The following is a 21,884-nucleotide window of genomic DNA, read 5'->3' as shown; positions in this document are numbered from 1 at the left end:
ACATGTCCCCCCCCTCACATGTCCCCCCCTCACATGTCCCCCCCTCACATGTCCCCCCCTCACATGTCCCCCCCCTCACATGTCCCCCCCCTCACATGTCCCCCCCTCACATGTCCCCCCCCTCACATGTCCCCCCCCTCACATGTCCCCCCCTCACATGTCCCCCCCTCACATGTCCCCCCCCCTCACATGTCCCCCCCCTCACATGTCCCCCCCTCACATGTCCCCCCCTCACATGTCCCCCCCCTCACATGTCCCCCCCCTCACATGTCCCCCCCTCACATGTCCCCCCCCTCACGTGTCCCCCCCCTCTCATGTCCCCCCCTCACATGTCCCCCCCCTCACATGTCCCCCCCCTCTCATGTCCCCCCTCACATGTCCCCCCTCACATGTCCCCCCCTCACATGTCCCCCCTCACATGTCCCCCCCTCACATGTCCCCCCTCACATGTCCCCCCCTCACATGTCCCCCCTCACATGTCCCCCCCTCACATGTCCCCCCTCACATGTCCCCCCTCTCATGTCCCCCCCTCTCATGTCCCCCCCTCTCATGTCCCCCCCTCACATGTCCCCCCCCTCTCATGTCCCCCCCCTCTCATGTCCCCCCCTCTCATGTCCCCCCCTCACATGTCCCCCCTCTCATGTCCCCCCCTCTCATGTCCCCCCCTCTCATGTCCCCCCCTCACATGTCCCTCACATGTCCCCCCTCTCATGTCCCTCACATGTCCCCCCCCTCTCATGTCCCCCCCTCACATGTCCCCCCCCCTCACATGTCCCCCCTCTCATGTCCCCCCCTCACATGTCCCCCCCCTCACATGTCCCCCCCTCACATGTCCCCCCCTCACATGTCCCCCCCCTCACGTGTCCCCCCCCTCTCATGTCCCCCCCTCACATGTCCCCCCCCTCACATGTCCCCCCCCTCTCATGTCCCCCCTCACATGTCCCCCCTCACATGTCCCCCCCTCACATGTCCCCCCTCACATGTCCCCCCCCTCACATGTCCCCCCTCACATGTCCCCCCCTCACATGTCCCCCCTCACATGTCCCCCCCTCACATGTCCCCCCTCACATGTCCCCCCTCTCATGTCCCCCCCTCTCATGTCCCCCCCTCTCATGTCCCCCCCTCACATGTCCCCCCCCTCTCATGTCCCCCCCCTCTCATGTCCCCCCCCTCTCATGTCCCCCCCCTCACATGTCCCCCCTCTCATGTCCCCCCCTCTCATGTCCCCCCCTCTCATGTCCCCCCCTCACATGTCCCTCACATGTCCCCCCTCTCATGTCCCTCACATGTCCCCCCCCTCTCATGTCCCCCCCTCACATGTCCCCCCCCTCACATGTCCCCCCTCTCATGTCCCCCCCTCACATGTCCCCCCCCTCACATGTCCCCCCTCTCATGTCCCCCCCTCACATGTCCCCCCCCTCACATGTCCCCCCTCTCATGTCCCCCCCTCACATGTCCCCCCCCTCTCATGTCCCCCCCTCACATGTCCCCCCCTCACATGTCCCCCCCCTCACGTGTCCCCCCCCTCTCATGTCCCCCCCTCACATGTCCCCCCCTCACATGTCCCCCCTCACATGTCCCCCCCCTCACGTGTCCCCCCCCTCTCATGTCCCCCCTCACATGTTCCCCCCCTCACGTGTCCCCCCCCTCTCATGTCCCCCCCTCACATGTCCCCCCCTCACATGTTCCCCCCCTCACGTGTCCCCCCCCTCTCATGTCCCCCCCTCTCATGTCCCCCCCTCACATGTCCCCCCCTCACATGTCCCCCCTCACATGTTCCCCCCCTCACGTGTCCCCCCAGGTCCTCAGTCCCACCTACAAGCAGAGGAACGAGGACTTCAGGAAAATCTTCAAGAAGCTTCCGGACTCTGAGCGTCTCATCGTGGGTGAGTGGTGGGCGTGCACGTGAGGGGACAGCCGTGCACGTGTGTGAGTGTCTCTAACCCCGGTCTGTCCTGTTGCCCCCCCCCCCCCCATGTCCCCCCCAGACTACTCGTGTGCCCTGCAGAAGGACATCCTGCTGCAGGGACGGTTGTATCTGTCAGAAAACTGGATCAGTTTCTACAGCAACATCTTCAGATGGGAGACCACTGTAAGTAGAAATACACACACATATATATATATATATATTAGGGCTGAAACGATTCCTCGAATAATTCGAGTAATTCGATTACAAAAAATGATCGAGGAATTTTCTCTGCCTCGAGGAATCGTTTAATTTATTTATTTATTTTTTTTTTTTCGTTTAATTTCACCAGCTCAAAGCCTCGTATTACGCCCGGACCACATTTAATGCGACACAACGCGCTGACGCTGCGCCGTACATCCATGCGCTGCGCACGTTAAAGGGGGAAGAAAGAGGTTTGGTTTTAGTAACATGCCACGCTCAGGCAGTCTACAATGGCCCAGACGGGAGACTAATGTAGTTCAGTGCTTAACTTTTATTTTTAATCCACGCTATATTCTTCTGGTCCGTTCTCCTATGTTCCCCCTCTAAAGCCAAAATTATTGTTCCGCGTTAAATCGACGCAGAGCCTACGGTGCTCTCGGGCGAGGGCGGAGAGCGCCGGTCCGGCTGGCGGTGCTGCGCTGACGTGCAGGCTCTCCTACGGCGTAGGGTACGGAGCGACGCGTACCATTCTGCGTTGTTGTAACGCAGAACCATAAATCAGCCTTTACCCGGTACATAAACCTCGGTTCCCGCTACAGTTTCAACTAAAAGAAAAGGCAGAAAATGTCAGAAAAATAAAAACGTAATAAAGCTAACTGGGTAGTTTTCATTTCATTTTATCTCTGTAGTCATTCATGGATAAAACAAGCAGCACTGGTGCCTAATGTGCTCCAATACAGCAGGATCAGAAGTTTATTTTAAACACTGCCAAAACTCAAAATCTTATACTTTAACTTAAAACTTAACTAGAACTTAAAATTTGCTTGACACAAATGAAAGTTCAATTAAAACACGTGGGAAAAACACCTAACCTTTTAAGTGATGTGTTATCAGGTGTAATGGCATTTTTAGGTTAGAAATAAGATTTCTTAACAAAATCCTTAGTTTTCTGAGTGAATCAGTGAATTTGGTCGACTGGTGTAAATTCAGGGTTTTTAAATGCACAGCCATGAACCTACTGGATTATATCATTTAGTCTTAGTGATGTCAATTAACATCTAACATCTTATGTATATTTATAATTGCTCTTTAACTAAACAAAAATATCTTTTATCCGATTACTCGATTAATCAATGGAATTTTCAGTAGAATACTCGATTACTAAAATATTCGATAGCTGCAGCCCTAATATATATATATATATATATATATATATATATATATATATATATATATATATATATATATACATACACACAGACATGTACACACATGTACACATACACACTCACATACACATATATACACACATGTACACTCACACACACACTAGGGGGGCAACGGTTCAGGTAGCCCACGGTTCGGTTCGGTTCGGTTTGTTTTTTTTTCAAAATGATCTGTTTATTTTGCTTGTCACTTTTCAAAATGTAAATTACTAAAATTCTTTTAAATCAACAGCCTCTTAATCTTGACAACTCAGTACAGTTAGTACAGTATACATTATACTAAATACAATATCTTTAAGAAACTCTTTCAAATGTAAAACAGTTACTGAACACAACACTTTTAAATGGTAAACTGCCCAACTCCCAACTCCTTGACTACTTGTATACACTATTATTATTTATGTATATATATATATATATATATATATATATATATATATATATATATATATATATATATATATATATATATATATATATATTACATTTGTTGAGATGTGTGCGGGAGGTACAACATAACATGGGTTGAGTGTTTTCATTAGGAGACGAAAGCCACATCTCCGACCACCGAAAAGGGCTGCTAATCTTTATCAATGAACACTCCCACTGCACGGGTTATTTTCATTTTTTTATCTGAAGTGGCTCTATAGGTCTGGTAGAAAGCATTCTCATAGATAGTTATTGTTTTTTCGCTGGCGTTACCTTATCGAATCACTCGACTGCAGAAAGCGTTGATGCTCATATTGCTCATGTTTCCTTTTCCGTATGGGATGTGTTTCAAGCAATGTTTACAGACAGTACAAGTTCTGTTAACTGTTTTTACTCCATCGTCGTTGTAATCAACAGCGAAACCGAAATGATGCCACCGGAGATTTGAATGAAGCCGGTGCTTCTTCAAACTTTTGTCTCAACTCCCCGCTTTGCTCTCGCCATGACTGAGGGGGAGTGGGCGGAGCTACAACACTGACTACGACCAGGCGCGTCATTTCCACCGGGGACGGTGGGGACGCGTCCCCACCACTTTGTCTGACGAGCAGATTTGTCCCCACCACTTAAAAAAAAAAAAAAAAATTAAGTAAGACGCGATTTGTCCCGTATTTTCATTAACGCCCCATACACACGTCTGTCACACACACATCAACACTAAATGTATCAATAATGAACAAAATAAAACACAGGAAACATTAAGGCCAGCAAAATCTTAGTGGCGGGACAACAGGACCTGCTGCGTCTGTGCCAGATCTGTGTGACAGACAGCGCTGCGGGGAGGACTGAGCTTCACCTCCAGGTAGGGCTTGGGAAATGGGAATTAAAAGTTGCGTTCCGCAGGCCCGGTTCTACGAGGTGCATAAGCAAGCATTGCACCCTCATTTTATGTGTCTTCATGCTCAGTTGAAAAGACGAAAAGAAAACTGATAAATGCGCCCGCGTTAAGCCTCATTTATGGTTCCGCGTTAAATCGACGGCGTAGGTTACGCAGCGTCGCGTACCGTACGTTCGCATCCCTGCGTATCCTACGCCGTAAGCACTGCGTTGGTGCAACGCGGAACCATAAATCAGCCAGGTCCGTCACTGATCTGCTTCCAACGCGCAGTTTCCTGCAGCAGCAAGACACTGCTCTCTGCTGCTCCGTTAACACAAAGTAACCGTGGATATTCAGAAGTGGTTCAGCACAACCACATAAACAAGTTTACAGGACTGTCTCAGAAAATTAGAATATTGTGATTAAGTCCTTTATTTTTCTGGAGTCTAAAAATGTCATACATTCTGGATTCATTACAAATCAACTGAAATATTGCAAGCCTTTTATTATTTTAATATTGCTGATTATGGCGTACAGTTTAAGATTAAGATTCCCAGAATATTCAAATTTTTTGAGATAAGATATTTGAGTTTTCTTAAACTGTAAGCCATGATCAGCAATAATAAAATAATAATAATAATAAGCAATGCCTATTATTTATCATGAAACCTCAATTCGGAAGTAATGGGCGTAGCTCGTACCCAGCACTTTTCAAACCTTACTCAGGTTTATGGTAAATGTCCCCAGCACTTCTGAAATCAAACTGACGCCCATGACTACGACTCGCGAGGAGGCCTTTTCTGCAGCAGCTGACAGCCACAAACACGCAGATTGTAAAGCATTAATGCAAAATCAATGACAAAACTGAAAATCTGCGGCACACATGGGCGTGTTGAACCGTGGAGGGAGAACCGAACAGTTCGGTTTTATACCGAGAACCGTTGCATCCCTAATGCACATACACACACACACACACACACACACATACACACACAAACACACACACACACACACATGCACACACACACACACACACACACACATGCACATATGCACACACACATGCACACACACGCACACACACACACCTCAGATAGCATCAGGTAATGGTTCCGGATCAGTAATGAATAATTCAGTAATTAGTCCTAACCGTCTCCTCAGATCTCCATCCTGCTGAAAGACGTGACGACGATGACGAAGGAGAAAACGGCCAAGCTGATTCCCAACGCCATCCAGATCAGCACCGACAACGACAAGGTGGGGGGGGGGTACCAGCCCGATGGGGGGGGGGTTCTGGCCCGGGGGGGGGGGAAACGCCGTCGCCACGGCGATGACCCGAGTCTCAGCGTCTCATCGTCTCTCTCTCTCTCCGTCTCCAGCATTTCTTCACCTCCTTCGGAGCGAGGGATCGCAGCTTCATGATGATCTTCCGGCTCTGGCAGAACGCGCTGCTGGACAAGGTACCGACCCGACCAGACCCGCCGGTTCTGACCCACCTCCAGAGTCGGGTCAGAACTAGTGATGCACCGAATGTTTGATTACTGAAATTGTTCGGCCGAAAATAGCAAAAAAAACACTTTCACTGTTCGGTGGAATAAAGGCATAAATGGGGAAAAAAAACAACAATTAATAACGGCGTGTGATGAAGCTAGCGAACAGCGAACAGCTGGAGTGAGGGGGCGTGTGGTGTTAATGCTGCAAACATGTCAGCATGTCAGATCATTACTTGGATTTGGGAAACCGTTTGGTGATGGAGACGGTGACGGACACACAGCAGAGAAAAGGACCTGAACTACCGATGCGGTGGAGAAACTCACTGATATGACCAGATCCTCCAAGAAAATAACCCAGATTTTTACAATAATAATACGAGGCTTCACATTGCAGAGATCAGCCCCACCGCAACCCGATTAACTGGATTTGAACGTGAGAAAATGAAAAAGGATTATGAGAAAAAAATACAATAAGTACAGTAAGACAAATTGTGACTGGCGGGTATTTCACTGCACATTTATTTGATTTATGCAATTGAGTTGTTTAGTGTGACGTCATTTCTAGGCTGACGTCACGTCCGGGTCCGACCCGGCTTACAGGCATAGCAGGCACCGTTGTAAACAACATGTTTGAACCCGTGAATCTCTTTACTATAACCTCCTTTTTCAGAAAGGAACCATCGAGGGTTAAAAAGGGTCTTAACGCTTTCAACTCGAATAGAGTTATTACAGTTAATACAGAGTTAATACAGTTCCATTGCTTTATTTTTTATTGCACTGTCCACACTGGTTGCGAGCGACGCAGCGCCGTTTTGAGCTGAACATTTGTCGGACGCCCTGTTTCTATTTTCTTCCTGTCGCTGGCGTTGAAAGCGCTGTAGGAAACAGTCATTTCAATACAAGAACCTCAATAAAGTGTCAGCTGCTGGAGGGAGATCGCCAGGGAGAACGGTTCTGATAAGATAATAAGATATAATAATAAGAATCTTATTAGGGCTTAATTTGTGTCAGATTCTGCTGGAACAAGATCCGGCACCTCCTTTTATCCATATTCCCTTGGTGTTTTATTTCTCATTGAAGTTCATAGATGCCTGTTTGTCTATTTTGGATGCATTTAATCAGAAAAAAAGAGAAGAGGGCTCTCTGCGCTCCCGATCTGCTGCGCTGCGTCCCCGTGACGTCTCCATCACCAGCGGTTTCCCAAATCCAACTCAGCCTGGATCATTTCTCGTGTCCTCTGCTTTTTCCCACATCCCAGTAATGATCTGACATGCTGACATGCTGGCTGCGTTTAACACCACGAGAACACGCCGCTCATTCCACGCTGTTTGCTGTTTGATTGCGTCACCACACGCAGTTATTAATTGTTGGTTTTTTTCCCCACTTATAGGACCTTTTCTCTCCCTCCTGATGTTCCGGGACCTATATAATAATAATAAGATAGTATTTATTTCTGCCACTTTATTGAGGTTTTTGTAGTGAAATGAGGAGGAATCATAGAGATAACTTCTCATTTCAACTAACTGGATCAGCCGTTCCTCATCATGACTGTTTCCTACAGCGCTTTAACCGGCTTTCAACACGAGTGACAGGAAGAAAATAGAAGAACATTTAAACATTTAAATATCACAATATCAAGCTTGTCAGCCTTTTAAAAAGCGAGTTTCAGCTGTCAGTTAAAAGAACGTGGGGCCGATAACGCGTTCAGTGTGGACAGAGCGCGTCCGATGCCACGCAGAGCGACGCTCGCGTGCAGTTATGACAAGGTGTAAGTGTTAAGTAGCCTAATGTAAGTTAAGTAAGTTAAGTTAAGTTAATGTAATGTAAGTTATTAATGTAAGTGGCAGGAAAGTGCTGCTTTAGTCTCAGATCTGTTGAAACAGAGAGGTACACAGCACTGTCACAACATCTGTCTGGCCCCGGAAATGACTGACGAGGACGCGTGTGACCATTTTCTTTCACCATTGACCTGTTTAGTGCACTAAACAGGTCAATGGTGAAAGAATTGGCAAAATAAATGAAAAACTGGGAAGAACCATGTTCGGTATTATTCGCTGTTTGTTTTTATTTTCGGTTTCGGGCACAAATTTTCATTTCGGTGCATCACTAGTCAGAACCAGCCTGACCCGGCCCTAGCCGGGTCAGAACTGACCTCTGGTTCTCTTCAGGCTCTGTCCCCCAAGGAGCTGTGGCACATCGTGCACCAGTGCTACGGGACTGAGCTGGGCCTGACCAGCGAGGACGACGACTACGTCTCTCCCACCGCCGAGCACCTGAACGGCCTGCTGTGAGTACGGACCGGTCCTGGTTCTGGTTCTGGTTCTGGTTCTAGTTCTAGTTCTGGTTCTGGTTCGTTCGTTCGTTCGTTTTGTTTATTTCAAACATGTATAAAAAACCAGAAAAAAGATAAGAAAACAAATCTAGGTTAATTCCACCAAATGAAGAAAAAACAACATCAAAACATATTTCAGTTACATGTTGGAAAAGGAGTGGGAGGAAATATAAACTTATTTAATCCCTCCCCCTTTCCACAACTAAACATAAATTATATGTCTGTATTTATTTTTTATACTATACACTAATTTGTATAAATATTAGGGCTGTCAAGGGATTAATTTTTTTAATCGCGATTAATCGCATGTTGTCCATAGTTAACTCACGATTAGTCGCACATTTATTCACACATTTTTTGCTGTTCTAATTTACCTTTAAGTATTTTTTAAATGTTTTTAATGTTGTTAACAACATGAGAAAGAGCAAATATGCTGCTTTATGCCAATGTTTATTCAACTTTCCACAAAAAAAGCTTTTGACCTGAATGTAACATTCCTTCATAAATACAAACACAATGTAGTCCCAACTTTACACTTGGAAAGACTCACTTAACATTCCTTGTTTTTTTAAGCAGCTCAATGTAAAACAATGAACCATATATATATATATATATATATATATATATATATATATATACATATATATATATATATATATATATATATATATATACATATATATATATATATATATATATATATATATATATATATATATATATATATATATATATATATATATATATATATATATATATATATATATATATATGTATGTATGTATATGGTTTGTATATGGTATATGGAGCAGCGCGCGCTCTCTGGCATTTGAGACTCGACGTACTCCGATGGTAATTCATTTCAAATGGACAGTACATGTAAATAACTTTAGTCTTGTCCAGCGAACCATCTGCATTAAGCTACGGTGCCGTCGACGGCCAGAACTTATATAATGCGCTTTTTTTTTTTTATCCTGCATGTTAATCGCGCGCTAAAAAAATTGTCGCCGTTAAGAGGACGTCAAAGTTAACGCGTTATTAACGCGTTAACTTTGACGGCCCTAATAAATATATATAATTTTTACAAAAGTAACCTGTTTAATACAAGATGTAAGCTCTATGATAAATATAAGCTATGATATAAATATAATACGTATATCTAAGTATATTAACATACAAAGACAACATGACAAAATAGCAGAACACACAGCTGCTGATCTTTAAACAGTCTCCACTTTTATACCTAAAGTAAACTATTTCTTTATATTTCTTCTTAAATTGTTTTATAATATGGTTATATGTTCCTGGTCCTGGTCCTGGTTCCCCCACTGACGGGTTTCCTCTCTGTCTCCAGGCCGGCGGACGAGTCTGTGTCGGTGACGGACCTGCTGGACCTCAGCGCTGCTAGCGCCGCGGCGGCGGCGGCGCCCTTCGGCCTGGTTAGCAGCCCCAGCTCCGCGTCGCTAACCTCCTCCACTTCCTGTCTGCCCATCGAGGTGCCTTCGTCGTCGTCACGGAAACTCAGCTACGAGGGGGCGGAGCCGAGCCCGCCCAGCTCCCACGGCTCGCTGGCGTCCACCTCGCCCACCAGCGCCACCGCTACCGCTACCGCCGCCTCCTCGCTGGTGAGTGTTTCCTGACAACACTGGCGACTTCAACCGACTCAATTCAATTCAATTTTATTTATATAGCGTCTAATACAACAGATGTCTCTAGACGCTTTCCAGAGATCCAGAACATGAACATAAACATAAACATAAACCCCAGAGCAGTTATTACATAAACAATGGCAGGTAAAAACTCCCCTAGTGGGAGAAAAACCTTAATCCAAACAGTGGCAAGAAAAACTCCCCTTTTAGGAGGAAGAAACCTAGACCAGGACCTGGATCATAAGGGGGGACCCTCCTGCTGAAGGCCAGACTGGGGGGTCGGGGACGTCAGCAGCAACAGCAGACATCCATGTAGTCAGGTGGAAGCAGCAACGGGATGACCGGGGATGGGGGGGGACCGGGAACACAGGCCAGAACGCAGCTCCCGAGGCTCCGGCCTGCAAACATGCACAAAAGAGAAAAAAGGGGGGCCGGCACAAGAAACTACAGGAACGATGGACAAAAATGATAGCTATGATATATTTATAATAAATAAAAATGGAAATGGAGAAGAGAGGAAGGGAAGAGGAGAGGAGAAGAAAGGTGAGAGGCACCGCCCAGCGGATCATGTCGGTGCCCCCTGCAGCATAGGCCTATAGCAGCATATCTACCACCAAGCTATATTTGAGACTAACTATTATAGTCTTGTTCTATAGCTGCAACTATGACTACTGACTCTAACACACTAGAGTTTACACTACCTAGAGATTTACCAACACCAGCTAGAGGTTTACTAAACACTAACTATAGGCTTTACTAAACAGAAAGGTTTTAAGTTTAGTTTTAAAGGTGGAGGTGGTGTCAGCCTCCTTAACCCAGATTGGAAGTTGGTTCCATAGTAATGGTGCCTGATAGCAGAACGCCCGCCCTCCAAATCTACATTTGGATACTCTAGGAACTACGAGTAAACCTGCACTCTGAGAGCGGAGAGCTCTGCCAGGAACATAAGGCACTATCAGGTCTTGTAAATACTGCGGAGTTAAGCCGTTTTGGGCTTTATATGCAAGTAATAAAATTTCTTCAACCGACTTGGTTACGACTTCGGTCAACTCGGTTCCTCCCAAGTCTCATGACTCTGACCCCCGTCTCTGAATCAGGTCCAGGATGAACCCGGGGACGCCCTCTCCGAGTCGACCAATCACGTGCTGGCCCCGCCCTCCACCAGCCTGGGGAACCTCTCCTCATTGGACGTCACCAACGACGAGGAGCTGCCCACCGACCCCAGCAACTCATCCGACACGCAGGACGACGGTGAGTACATTTACCCAGCAGCCACTGCAGGAGGGGGGGGGAGACCAGGTCATATGATCATGTGATCCACTAACCCAGCGGTCGGCAACCCAAAATGTTTTAGAGCCATATTGGACCAAAAACACAAAAAATGTATTTGTCTGGAGCCGCAAAAAATGAAAAGTCTTGTATCAGCCTTAGAATGAAGAAACACATGCTGCATGTTTCTATATTAGTTAGAACTGGGGAAGATTTATTTTTCATTATGCACTTTGAGAAAAAAGTCGAAATGTCTAGAAAAAAGTCAAAATGTCGAGATTAATGTTGAAGTACAATCTTGGGAAAATAGTCGAAATGTCAAGAAAAAAGTCCAAATGTTGAGAAAAAAAGTCAAAATTTCGAGAAAAAAGTAAAAATGTTGAGAAAAAAGTTGAAATGTTGAAATTAATGTTGAAGTACAATCTTGGGAAAAAAGTCGAAATGTCGAGATTAAAAAAGGAAAAAGAAATAAAAAAGAGAAATAAAGGGGAAAAAAGAAGAAAAAGGGAAAAAAAGAAGAAAAAAGATTTAAAAAGGGAAAAAAGAAAAAGAAGAAAAAAAGGAAAGAAAAAAAAAAGGTCAAACATTTTTGAAAAAGCTCCAGGAGCCACTAGGGCGGCGCTAAAGGGTTGCCGACCCCTGCACTAACCGGATCTCTGTGAGGCTCCTGCTGCTCCTGGATCTGGTTTTCCGGATCTGGTTAACTGGATCCAGTTAACTGAGTTTGGGTTACTGGGTTTGGTTCAAAGGATCCGGTTTCTGGTCAACATAAAACACCAAAGTAAGGTTCTGGTTCTGGTTGTGGTTGTCCCGCAGCGTCGGGGGAGGTGGAGTCGTTCTGCGCCGACCTCGGCGGCCGCCTCAACATCAACGCCGTGGTGCGGATGAGCGTGGATAAGCTGCACGACCTGATCTTCTCGGCCGACACCAACTTCATCCAGCACCTGTTCTCCCAGCGGCACTTCACCGGTACGTGCTGGCCGCCGCGCGGGGGGGTCAAAGGTCACGCTCCCGCTCACCCCCCTCTCTCTCTCCCCAGACCTCAGCGTGGGCGAGTGGCAGCAGGACGGCGGCGGCGCCGGCACCACCAGCCGAGTCCTGAGCTACACCATCGCCCTCAACAACCCCCTCGGCCCCAAGACCGCCCCGGTGGTGGAGACGCAGGTCAGTCACACCACTCTGTTACAACTCGGTTACGACTTGAGACGACTCGGTTACGACTAGGGATGAAAATTTTATCGATTCCGATTCCATTTTCAATTCTGTTTAACGATTCGATTCTCTTATCGATTCTCATTTGGAAAAAAGGAGAACAAACAATTTTAGTATCAACTTTGTTTTATATCTTTGAACAAAGAAATACAAGTGAGGTCTTAAGACGCCCCCAGCCTTGGACTCCTCCATGGTGACAGGGGGTCCCCACAAAATGATTTATAATATAAAATATGTATTTAATATAAAATAATAAAATAAATATTCTTCTGTAGAAATGAACTAAATACAACAAATTATTATGTGGCAATTACACAAGAATGTCCAGTAAAATGTTCAACACCACAATCTTCATCTATTCTTCCCTGCCTTGATGAAAGGAGAAGCTAGCGGTAGATGCTCTTTAACTTCTCCATAGATGAGCTGACGAGCTGCAGCTGACGAGCTTCTGTCTGCCGGAGCGGCTCGGTTCGTCCGCGTGGCCGAGCGCGCGGCTCTTCCTGCAACACGCCGGCCGACTCCGCACTCCCAGCGCGGCCGGTTGCGGAGGAAAGCCCAGCCGGTTGAGCCCTGACAGTTTCCTCCCTTTGTTGAAATGTCCACAGTATTGTCGCCCTGTTGTCGTCCTTTTTGGTAAAATGTAACCAAACTTTCGAGCATTTATGCCGCTTTGTCCCCGTGTTTTCTTGCTGGGCACGAATGCGTGGTGACGTAATTCGCACCCACTGGAATCGATAAGGGAATCGTTTGCAAAAAAGGCAAACGATTCCAAGGAATTGAAACACTGGGAACCGGTTCTCAACACGCTAGCGACTTCAGCCGACTTGGTTACAACTTGAGACGACTTGTTGACGACGACTACGGACGACTTCATTCGGTTCGCTGACGACTTTAGACGACTCGGTTACGACCGCCTCAGAACCTCTGCTGGTTACCCATAATGCATCAGTGACCCGTGTCCCCGGCAGACGATGCACCGGAGCTGCTCCCGCGGCGAGTGCTACGTGGTGGACTCGGAGGTCATCACCTCGGGGATTCCCTACCAGGATTACTTCTACACGCTGCACCGCTACTGCCTGACCTCCGTCAGCAAAAACAAGAGCCGGCTCAGGTGGGTCCAGGGTCGGGACCGGCAGCGCCGCGCCGCCGGTCAGGGGTCGGGACCAGTGTCCCTTGTTGTCGTGGTTACAGCAGTGAGGACTTGGTTGCCGTGGTAACAGCATCTCCGTGTCTCCCTCCAGAGTTTCCTCGGACATCTGCTACAGGAAGCAGCCGTGGAGTCTGGTGAAGGCGCTGATCGAGAAGAACACGTGGAGCGGCATCGAGGAATACTACCGGCACATGGGTGGGTCACATGACCGGGTCACATGACCGGGTCACATGACCGGGTCACGTGACCGGGTCACATGACGGGTCACAGCGCGTCGCCGCGTAACCTACGCCGTAGGCTCTGCGTCGATTTAACGCGGAACCATAAAACAGCTCCGCTATCTTCACTTCAGCTTTATCTGAAAGTGTGTAAATTACCCAGATAACAGCTTTGTGGTTTCTGAAAACTATTATATCAGAAACATCCAAAACAAATCTGACGAGTCACAGGATTATTTCTCTATTTCCCACAAAAAAATGCTTGCTCCCTCGGTCACAATCTGAGACGAGTCTGCAAATGAGGTTTGCCCTCCGTCGGCGAGTCAAATCGAGGCAGAGCCTACGGCCTAGGCTACGTAGCCTACGGCGTAGGCTACGTAGCATAGGCGTAACCTAACAGCCTTTACTCCGGCGCGATTCTTCGCGAACAACGGACGAAAAAGTGATTATGTACATTCACTGAGTGAATATTATGAAAGTAAAATATATATTTCTCGCTAGAAATGTAATCAAAACTCATTTTTATGCAGAAACTAACTCAAAATATTGATTTTATTCACTAAAAAATAAGAAATGTCCGCCATGTTTTTTTTTTTGGATTCAGTCCGCAAATGATGACGAAAAGCATTCTGGGAAATGTTTATACCCCCTCACTCGCTAAGTCAGCATCTGAAATCACTCGCTGTGAAGGGGCTATTCTCAGCTCCTAGCACTCGTTATGCCCCCTCCCCCTAGGTGAAAAGAGGAATTGGGACACCACTACCTTCACGGGAACGCGCAAAAGTTAGGGGGAGGGATCAAAACAAGGGTGAGGGGGAGAATTGGGACGCAGCCTTAATACTGTTTGGAATCGGGGCTCGTAGATAAAAAGATGCATGGGCAGACAGTCAGTGGCGTCAATTCAGTCTTACTAAGGTATGGCAAGGTTACGAGCCACATTAACTAGAGTATCAATCAACACGTCCAGCAAATACTCATCACAGAAGTTTATGTAGCTTATCTGTGTGGTCAAGAAAACTGGAACTTTTTACAATGCAGTCTCACTCACTGCAAAAACTCTCAATATTACCAGGAATATTTGTCTTATTTCTAGTTAAAATGTCTCATTTTTAGTCATTTTTAGTCTCATTACACTTAAAACAAGAGTCATCGCCAGAAAAATAACTTATTTGACCATTTTCACCTTTTTCAAGTAAAATTTCACTTGAAATAAATGGAAAAATCTTCCAGTGGGACAAGATTTATCTTCTTATTACAAGCAAAAAAATCTTGTTCCACTGGCAGATTTTTCTACTTATTTTAAGTGAAAATGTACTTGAAACAGGTGAAAATGTTGTTTTTGAGTCTTGTCTTAAATGTAATGATATTTTCTTTGACTATAAATTAGACATTTTAACTAGAAATAAGACAAATATTCTTGTTAAGATTTTCAGTTTTTACAGTGTAAAATAACTAGTGAAATGGATCACGTTCTGATTTGCATTTGTAGTTATTCTATATGTATTAAGTAATAGAATAATCAATACAAATAGACACAGAGTAATTCCATAAATGTATTTAAAAAACAAACATTTACATTTAACCCTTGAAGCCGAGGTGTGGCGGCTGCCGTACCTTCATACCCGATCAACGCCCCTGCAGACAGACAGACATATGGATGAATAGATAGATAGATAGATAGATAGAATTACCAGAATGATAACATCTTTGTGTGCATTCTCTCCATCCGTCTTCTCCTCCTCCAGAGTCCGAGGTCTGCAAGCTGGAGACGCTGCTGCAGACGGACGTTACCGTGGTAACCACGGGCGACGCGGCGGGCGGCGACGACGCCAAGACCCCGCCCTCGCTGCGGCGCAGGAAGCGCGGCTGCTCCCGTCGCCAGGGCGACCGGGAGAGGGAGGGCGGGGGCGGGAGCCCCGGAGAGAGAGGAGACCGAGGACTCGGGGAGGACAAGGACCGCAGGGAGGCGGGTAGGTGCACCGGAACAACCGCAGGGAGGGGGGTAGGTGGACCGGAACAACCGGAACAACCGGAACAACCGCAGGGAGGGGGTAGGTGGACCGGAACAACCGCAGGGAGGGGGTAGGTGGACCGGAACAACCGCAGGGAGGGGGTAGGTGGACCGGAACAACCGCAGGGAGGGGGTAGGTGGACCGAACAACCGCAGGGAGGCGGGTAGGTGGACCGGAACAACCGGAACAACCGCAGGGAGGGGGTAGGTGGACCGGAACAACCGCAGGGAGGGGGTAGGTGCACCGGAACAACCGCAGGGAGGGGGTAGGTGCACCGGAACAACCGGAGGGAGGGGGTAGGTGCACCGGAACAACCGCAGGGAGGGGGTAGGTGCACCGGAACAACCGGAGGGAGGGGGTAGGTGCACCGGAACAACCGCAGGGAGGGGGTAGGTGCACCGGAACAACCGCAGGGAGGGGGTAGGTGCACCGGAACAACCGCAGGGAGGGGGTAGGTGGACCGGGACAACCGGGGGGAGGGGGTAGGTGGACCGGAACCGGGCAGAATCAGACGGAACTGTTGATCAATATATCCCACAGTGCATCTTCCAAAGTGTCAGTCATTGGTACCGTCAAGCTTCATGACGCATAAACGGACCGAGACCAACGATGAACAACCCGGAAAAAAACCCGGAACCGGGTCCAGAATCCCCGGGACCCTGAACGGGAAAAGGGGGGATGAAAGGATGATGGAGGGATGAAAGGATGATGGGGGGATGAAAGGATGATGGAGGGATGTACAGTTGTCCAGGTAGTTTCTGCGTGAGCGTGGCGTCTCCGTAGCGACTCTGTCTCGTCGTTCTTCTTCTTCCTTTAATCGTCTGAATGATGGTGAGAATAAAAAAGAACAGTTTTTGTTTCTAATCGGTTCGTATTAACATCTGAGCTGCGAAAGGAAACGCAGAAAACATCAGCGTTTACGTCTGAATCAACAGTCGAGCAGCGATGATGCAATCGTCTGCCCCCTGGTGGTGGAGTTTGGAGCAGCAGCACAGATCTCCCAGGAAACAGTTTCAGCAGCCGCTCTCACGTGTCCTGGTCCTAAACCTGGTCCTGGTCCTGAATCTTCTGGTCCTGGGGCCTCATCTATAAAACTTGCTTGCGCACAAAAAGGGCCTGAAAGATGCGCACGCACCTTCTACGCAGAGGTTGGGATCTAAAAAGAAAAAACTAACCGAAAAATCTGAGTATCCCTACGGCAACCCTGACCCTCCTGTAGGAACTTATTTAAGACACGGGGAACTGGCGAGGCAGGCGGTGAGGTGGTGAAATGAAGCCAAATTCATGTCATACTCTTAATAATGTCATCACATATCACAACATATATCAGACTTATAATATAATAGCGCTGATCGTGTCCCTCTGTGTGTGAAGCTCAGCGTCAGTCAGGACTCTGGTGCTGCTGGAGCTGCAGCCGCGGTGAGTGGGCTGCCACCCGTCCCTTGAAATACGGAATTGTTACGTAAAAAAAATATAAATTAAAATGTATATAAAAACAGTTTATTCCGTATTTCACAATCGTCCCATGCACGTCTGTCACACACGCACACACTAGTTAAGCCTAATGATGCCTAAATAATGGTTCCACGTTAAATCGACGCAGAGCCTACGCCGTAACCTACGCCGTAGATTACGTGGCGACGCGCCCTGTACGGTGCGCGGACCGCGTAACCTACGCCGTAGGCTCTGCGTCGATTTAACGCGGAACCATAAATCAGCCTTGAGCAGCACGGAGGAGAGGAGGGGGAGCGGGACCGTCCCGTCTTTGCACAGTGTCTTGATGATTTGTAATTACAGGCTGAGCCTACCGTTAGTTCTTAAACTGTAAAAAAAAAAAGGGGGGTGGAGAGAGACAAAAGCATGAGTTTGAAAAGTGGGGGGGGCATGTCCCCCCTGTTCCCAGTGGAAATTGCGCCCTTGCGCCTCACGGCGTTTTATTTTCACTCGCTTTATTTTATAGGCCTACTATTTATACTTTTACTGTGACCACCAAATAATGTCGTTTTCCTGTCCTCCACCTCATCCTCAAAATTTTGATCTCAGTCTCCGTGAAATTCAGTGTCACGGTGGCTCGACATGTTCATTCATCCTGACGCCAAACAGGAAGCCGCTGCGCAGGCTCAGCAGGCTCATTCATATGCAAATACTACTTTACATTACCCTTTTAAGGTATGAAGTGGGCGTGTAGAGGGAGGGATATGAGGCGAATTCAGCTGCGCAACCTTCCAGCTGGACTGTGATTTATAAAGTGAACATTGCGTGCAGATGTGCGTGCACATGGTTTTATAGATCCAGATTTTTTTTTGCGCCGCCATTTTCGGCTTTTGGGTGTACGTGCACTTTTAGTATGAATCCTACGCAGTCCATTTTAAATGAGGCCCCTGCTCCTGAACCTGGTCCTGAACCTGGTCTTGAATCTTCCGGTTCTTACCCTGGTCTTGTCTGCAGGTCCGTTCCTGAAGGGCGACCGAACGAGCGGCGGGGGACCCGGGAGCATCTCCACCATCCTGCTGATCGTCAGCTTCATGTGAGCCCTGTGTGTGTGTGTGTGTGTGTGTGTGTGTGTGTGTGTGTGTGTGTGTGTGTGTGTGTGTGTGTGTGTGTGTGTGTGTGTGTGTGTGTGTGTGTGTGTGTGTGTGTGTGTGTGTGTGTGTGTGTGTGTGTGTGTGTGTGTGTGTGTGTGTGTGTGTGTGGGGTTTCTGTCGTGGTTCAGACTCTCCGATGTCCTTGTCCTGCAAACTAACAGCCTTCACCTCCTCTCTCTCCTTCTCTCTTTCCCCTTACTCTCACTCACTCTCTCACTTTCTATACCTCCCCCTCTCTCTCTCTCCCCCCCTCTCTGTCTCTCTCTCCATCTCTCTCTTCCTCTGCTGATCTTGTTGTCGTAGGATCTGTCTCAGGTACGAGGCTTTCTCTTCCTCTGGCTGTAAACGTTCCGGCTGAAAACGTTCCTCCGGGAAAATCCACCACCAGAGGCAGAACCGACCCGGTGCTTTCAGATCCGCTCCGTGTGTGTGTGTGTGTGTGTGTGTGTGTGTGTAGCCTGAATTATGGTTCTGCGTCAAACCAACGCCGTGTCTACGCCGTCACCGTGATGCCGTCGTGAACCTTCGGACTTCTCCGTCACTCCATTTCTCCACGGTGCAGTTCCCTCCGCGACCGCTAGGTCGTGATCTTTTCCTGAATGGTTTATCCGACTTTTCCGGTCACAGTGAATCAAAGAGATAAGGACAACTATTGTGCAAAAAAACAAAACAAAAAAAATCACACATACACGAAGAAAAGAGCGCTGGAAGTTCACGACTGCTTCAAACCGGAAACCGGAAATGCGTTGCTACCAAGTGAACCAATCACAGCCCTCTCGTCTGCGTTTGGTCTGCGTCGCCTCGACGCGTAGTTACAATTTTTGGAAGGTGACGTCAGTGACGGTGTGTGGTACGGTCGACGCAGACCACACACCGTAGGCACGGCGTCGTTTTGACGCAGAACCATAACTCAAGCTTTAGTGTGTGCGTGTGTGCGTGTGTGCGTGTGTGTGTGTGTGTGTGTGTGCGTGCGTGTGTGTGTGGCTCCTGCCTCTAACCGTCAGTCTGAAAGCACCGCTCTGCTTCACGGTCTCCGGGTTTCTCTGTTCCCTCAAAAATCCCTCGTGGACTCAGTGAAAGCCCGGGAAAACCCGGGGGGACGTTTTCCAGCCGAGACGAAGCTTTTCCAGGTTGGTAGGGAGAACTCGACGCGCTGCAGCTATCAGGGATACTTGGGATGGACGCCACGGCGTCATCACGTACCGACGAAACGACGTAAACACAGGTCCAGAATCTGTAGATCATCCGTACATTAGTTTTTCAAAATAAAACCAAAAGTAAGAAAACGAAAAAACACAGCTCATTTTTTCAGAATTAATTTCCTAACTGAAATGAAAAAAATGGATAACGACTCGTTTTCCAGTTTTCGATTTTCTTTTAGTTTTATTTTGAAAAACGAATGATAAATGGATTCTGAATCTGTGTATCATTAGTTTTTCAAAATAAAACCAAAAGTAAGTAAACAAAAAATAACTCATTTTCTCAGTATCTGTCTCCTAGCTAAAATGAAAAAACGGATAACGACTAGTTTTTTCATTTTTTTAAAAAAATTTTCTTACTTTTGGTTTTATTTGGAAACAACGAATGATCCATGGATTTTCCAGCCCTGCAGCTGCGCCAACACGCCTCTAAAAGGCACCGGCCCGGCATTAGTTTGAATACAGGGCTCCAAAGATTGTAAAGATGTGAACATGATTCACTCTGAGACAAAAACAGACCCGTAGTCCTGGTACCATAGACTCAGCTGATTCCTGGTACCGGTCCCGAGTGCCGTCCAGGAACAGTCTCTGATGAGGTGATGGACCTGCAGCGCGGCGAGTTCTCCTCCCAACCCACCCCCCCAGCCACTAACACCCGAGCCCCAGGCGTGGTGGTGGACTGTTCCTGGACCCGTCGCCGTGTTCTGACCCGGACCCGAACCCCCGGTTCTGACGTGTCCTCTGTTTGTGTCCAAACCCGGCAGCCTGGTGGTTCTGGTGGCCCTCAACATGCTGCTGTTCTACAAGCTGTACGCCCTGGAGAGAGCGGCCCACACGCTGGAGAGGTGGCACTCGTACTCGCTAGCCGACAGGTGAGCCGGACGACCCCCCTGACCCGACCGGTCAGAACCCGAGAGGTTCCCGACTCGTCAAACATCCGGTCTCAGGCTGCAACACTTGGTTCTGACTAGGGATGGGAATTGATAAGATTTTTTCGATTCCGATTCCATTTTCGATTCTGCTTAACGATTCGATTCTTTACTGATTCTCATTTGGAAAAAAGGAGAAGAAACAATTTTAGTATCAACTTTGTTTTAATAAAACAAAGTTGATACTAAAATTGTTTCTTTGTTTCAATTTCTTTGTTTCTCTGATCTTTTTTGTTAAAAGATATAAAACTTTTATATCTTTGAACAAAAAAATATAATGAGGTCTAAGACGCCCCCAGCCTTGGGCTCCTCGATGGTGCCAGGGGGTCCCCACAAAATGATTTGTAATAAACAGTAAAATATGTATTTATTATAATTAATAATAATATAAAATAAATATTCTTCTGTAGAAATTAACTAAAAACAACAAATTATTTTGTGGCAATTACACAAGAATGTCCACTAACATGTTCAACACCATAAACTTAGTCCCTGCTGGTGACATTCATCTATTCTGGCCTGATACTCTTCCCTGCCTTGATGAAAGGAGCATCTAGCGGTAGAAGCTCTTTAACTTCTCCATAGATGAGCTGACGAGCTGCAGCTGTGTCAGGAACTCCGCTGTCCGCCGGAGCGCAGTTCTTTAAAGCATGATTTATGGTTCCGTGTTAAATCGACGCAGAGCCTACGGCGTAGCGTACGCCGTACGGTGCGTGTAGCCGCGTACCCTACGCCGTAGGCTCCGCGTTGCTGTAACGCGGAACCATAAATCAGCCTTACCACATGCAGGCTGACTCCGCGCTCCCAGCGCATCAGCCGGCCGAGTCCTAACAGTTTCCCCCCTTCGTTAAAATGTCCACATTGCAAGAATTGTCGCCCTGTTGTCATCCTTTTTGGTAAAATGTAACCAAACTTTCGAGCGTTTATGCCGCTTTCTCCCCGTGTTTTCCTGCTGGGCGCGAATGCGCACGGTGCGCAACGTGCTTGGTGACGTCATACACTGGAATCGATAAGGGAATCGTTTGCGAAAAAGGCAAACGATTCCACGGAATTGAAACACTGGGAACCGGTTCTGAACAAGACCCGGTTCTCGATTCCCATCCCTAGTTCTGACAGAACCAAGCCAGCTGATGGGAGAGGGGGTTTAAGGGGTCCCAGATCTTTGGATCTGTCGGTTCAGGAACCGGTCCAGGGTGC

General features: G+C 47.5%; 1 protein-coding gene across 4 annotated transcripts in view; it reads left to right on the top strand.

The window, feature by feature from the left end:
• gramd1a (GRAM domain containing 1A) overlaps window positions 1-21,884 on the top strand; it is a 66,307-nt gene that overhangs the window by 36,293 nt on the left and 8,130 nt on the right. For all 4 annotated transcript variants that reach the window (XM_061717754.1, XM_061717753.1, XM_061717756.1 and 1 more), the window contains 14 exons: window positions 1,802-1,886; window positions 1,989-2,092; window positions 5,801-5,896; window positions 6,019-6,099; window positions 8,301-8,419; window positions 9,819-10,089; window positions 11,211-11,364; window positions 12,199-12,351; window positions 12,422-12,546; window positions 13,563-13,705; window positions 13,836-13,939; window positions 15,708-15,932; window positions 18,423-18,501; window positions 20,523-20,630. In XM_061717754.1, coding sequence (XP_061573738.1) covers window positions 1,802-1,886; window positions 1,989-2,092; window positions 5,801-5,896; window positions 6,019-6,099; window positions 8,301-8,419; window positions 9,819-10,089; window positions 11,211-11,364; window positions 12,199-12,351; window positions 12,422-12,546; window positions 13,563-13,705; window positions 13,836-13,939; window positions 15,708-15,932; window positions 18,423-18,501; window positions 20,523-20,630 — 1,847 coding nt within the window. The remainder of the gene's footprint in view (window positions 1-1,801; window positions 1,887-1,988; window positions 2,093-5,800; window positions 5,897-6,018; window positions 6,100-8,300; window positions 8,420-9,818; window positions 10,090-11,210; window positions 11,365-12,198; window positions 12,352-12,421; window positions 12,547-13,562; window positions 13,706-13,835; window positions 13,940-15,707; window positions 15,933-18,422; window positions 18,502-20,522; window positions 20,631-21,884) is intronic.

Source organism: Cololabis saira, chromosome 3 (genome assembly GCF_033807715.1).
Source record: "Cololabis saira isolate AMF1-May2022 chromosome 3, fColSai1.1, whole genome shotgun sequence".
NCBI lineage: Eukaryota > Metazoa > Chordata > Actinopteri > Beloniformes > Belonidae > Cololabis > Cololabis saira.
This window is presented reverse-complemented; position numbering and strand designations above follow the sequence as displayed.